This window comes from Physella acuta, unplaced genomic scaffold, assembly GCF_028476545.2.
Source record: "Physella acuta isolate Inbredline_101_S28 unplaced genomic scaffold, ASM2847654v3 ptg001585l, whole genome shotgun sequence".
Lineage (NCBI taxonomy): Eukaryota > Metazoa > Mollusca > Gastropoda > Physidae > Physella > Physella acuta.
In genome coordinates, this window is record NW_026733099.1 from 90,574 (window position 1) to 92,443 (window position 1,870).

Consider the following 1,870-nt stretch of genomic DNA (forward strand, 5'->3'; position numbering starts at 1 on the left):
TCTGAAATTATAGCAGGTATTATCTCCCTTACTCTAATTCTAAAATGAGACGACTATTAAAACATTTGCCTGTAGGCAGGGGCGGAACTACAGTGCCGCCAGACCCCGCAATGCGGGGGGGGGGGGGGCAGACCGTTTAGTGGCCCATTGCCGACCATAATCAATTTTTTTATAGTTAAAAAAATAATTTTCTAGTAAAAAAAAATATTAATACAGTAGTGATGTTCTACAGTAGCTAACACATGCTGTTTCATAAAGGAAAAAATATATAGGCTACATGACTTGTAGTGTGAGGGATAGGCAACCGTTCAAACCACTTCCATGACTTATTTCCCTTTTTTAAATAGTCAAATATGTGTGCTCTTAAGAAACTTTAAATAGATTTGCACTAAACAAATTAAAAAGCAATCACTTCTGTGAAATAGTATTTAAAAAGTACATAATAAAGAATGACATAGTATAAAAAGGAGAAGTATTAAAAACTAATAATATAAATGCTAAAAAAACATAAAAATAAACATAAGGCGAGAAACCATTACACATACAAATCTTTCATGCTTCATATTGTTTTGACTGGCTTGGCAACTATTTCTTTGGCTCAATAAAACCTGCACAAGCCGGATAACTGGATGGTAACTAGTTTGCACACCTTATTTTAGTCTAGTTCAGGGGTCGGCAACCTTTTGAAGCAGAAGAGCCAAAAGTTACAATTTTCAAAATTTCTCTTGTTTTAAAGAGCCACCAACATTTTTTTAAATTCAAATATTTTATTTTTTTATTAAGATTATTAGTATTTGTTCAAGGAGCTGGAGAGCCGCATCTTGATATCAAAAGAGCCGCATGCGGCTCGCGAGCCGCAGGTTGCCGACCCCTGGTCTAGTTCTTGTGCCATTTTATTTTCTCCCTTTGATTATTATATATGCAATTGATGTTCATTGTTCATGTCTTTGATGCTGAGTAAAATCTATCAAATATATTATTATTACTGAAAAAAAATGAACTGGATAGTGACCTACTTACCTGCCATATTAAGAGATTCAAGCAATGACACAGCCTGGTTCAAACATTTTGCCAGTTGAGTTCCTTCAGGGGCATCTGTCATCTGGGTACTAAGCACTACATTGATCCTTCCAACAAGAGGGCGAAATTTAGAGGGAATGGACAACCAGGTATTTTTTCCCATGATAACTGCATTCTTTTTTTCAGCATCTTGTGTTCTTAAAGTTATCTGTTTAAAAAATGACATGTCGCTTTTTAAACGCCATGGTAAACGACCTTCAATGCCTATACCATTGTTATTGCAGGCAGCTACTATAATGTTTAGCTTTGGCATTGTTTATTTAAGTTACAATTATATCGCAAAATATGTAAATTCCAAAATGGAAATTTAAATCTTTAGCCTGATTATGGGTAGCTCATCTTGTTTTCTCCATCCACAATCTAATTTTTTTTTTTTTTGTTTTTTTGTTGTTTTTTTTTTTGCACAGATATCTTTTATATTTATATGTATGATGAAGACAGTGTCGAAACTTATAAAATAAAGAATTAAATTAACAAGTCTTTCACAGTAGGCCTACAGACAATATCTTCAATGGCTAAAATTTTACAGTGAGTTAAAATAAACTCTATCTATTTTTTTTTTTTTTTTTTTTTTTTTTTTTTTTTTTTTTTTTTTTTTTATTAATTCAATTGTTTTAAACATTTAAATCAGTAATAATAATATATTTGATAGATTTTACACAGCATCAAAGTCATGAACAATGAACATCAATTGCATATATAATAATCAAAGGAAGAAAATAAAAGGGCATAAGAACTAGATTAAAATAAGGTGTGCAAACTAGTTTCTCTTGACTGCTTAGTTTAGTGT

General features: G+C 31.9%; 1 protein-coding gene across 1 annotated transcript; it reads right to left on the minus strand.

Moving 5' to 3' along the window:
* Positions 1–585: 585 nt before the first annotated feature.
* On the minus strand, positions 586–1,333 carry LOC131929035 (dihydrofolate reductase-like). The gene is made up of 2 exons (XM_059285220.1): positions 1,021–1,333; positions 586–608 (listed from the first exon to the last, which is right to left on the minus strand). The coding sequence occupies exons 1-2, from the start codon at positions 1,331–1,333 to the stop codon at positions 586–588; spliced, it is 336 nt and encodes a 111-aa protein (XP_059141203.1).
* Positions 1,334–1,870: the final 537 nt, after the last annotated feature.

Excerpts from the sequence above, each read along its gene's own strand:
- LOC131929035 (XM_059285220.1), bottom strand. The coding sequence starts at position 1,333 with ATGCCAAAGCTAAACATTATAGTAGCTGCCTGCAATAACAATGGTATA. Across the intron at positions 609-1,020 it reads TGAATCTCTTAATATGGCAG|GTTTTATTGAGCCAAAGAAA; the intron begins GTAAGTAGGTCA and ends CGGCTTGTGCAG.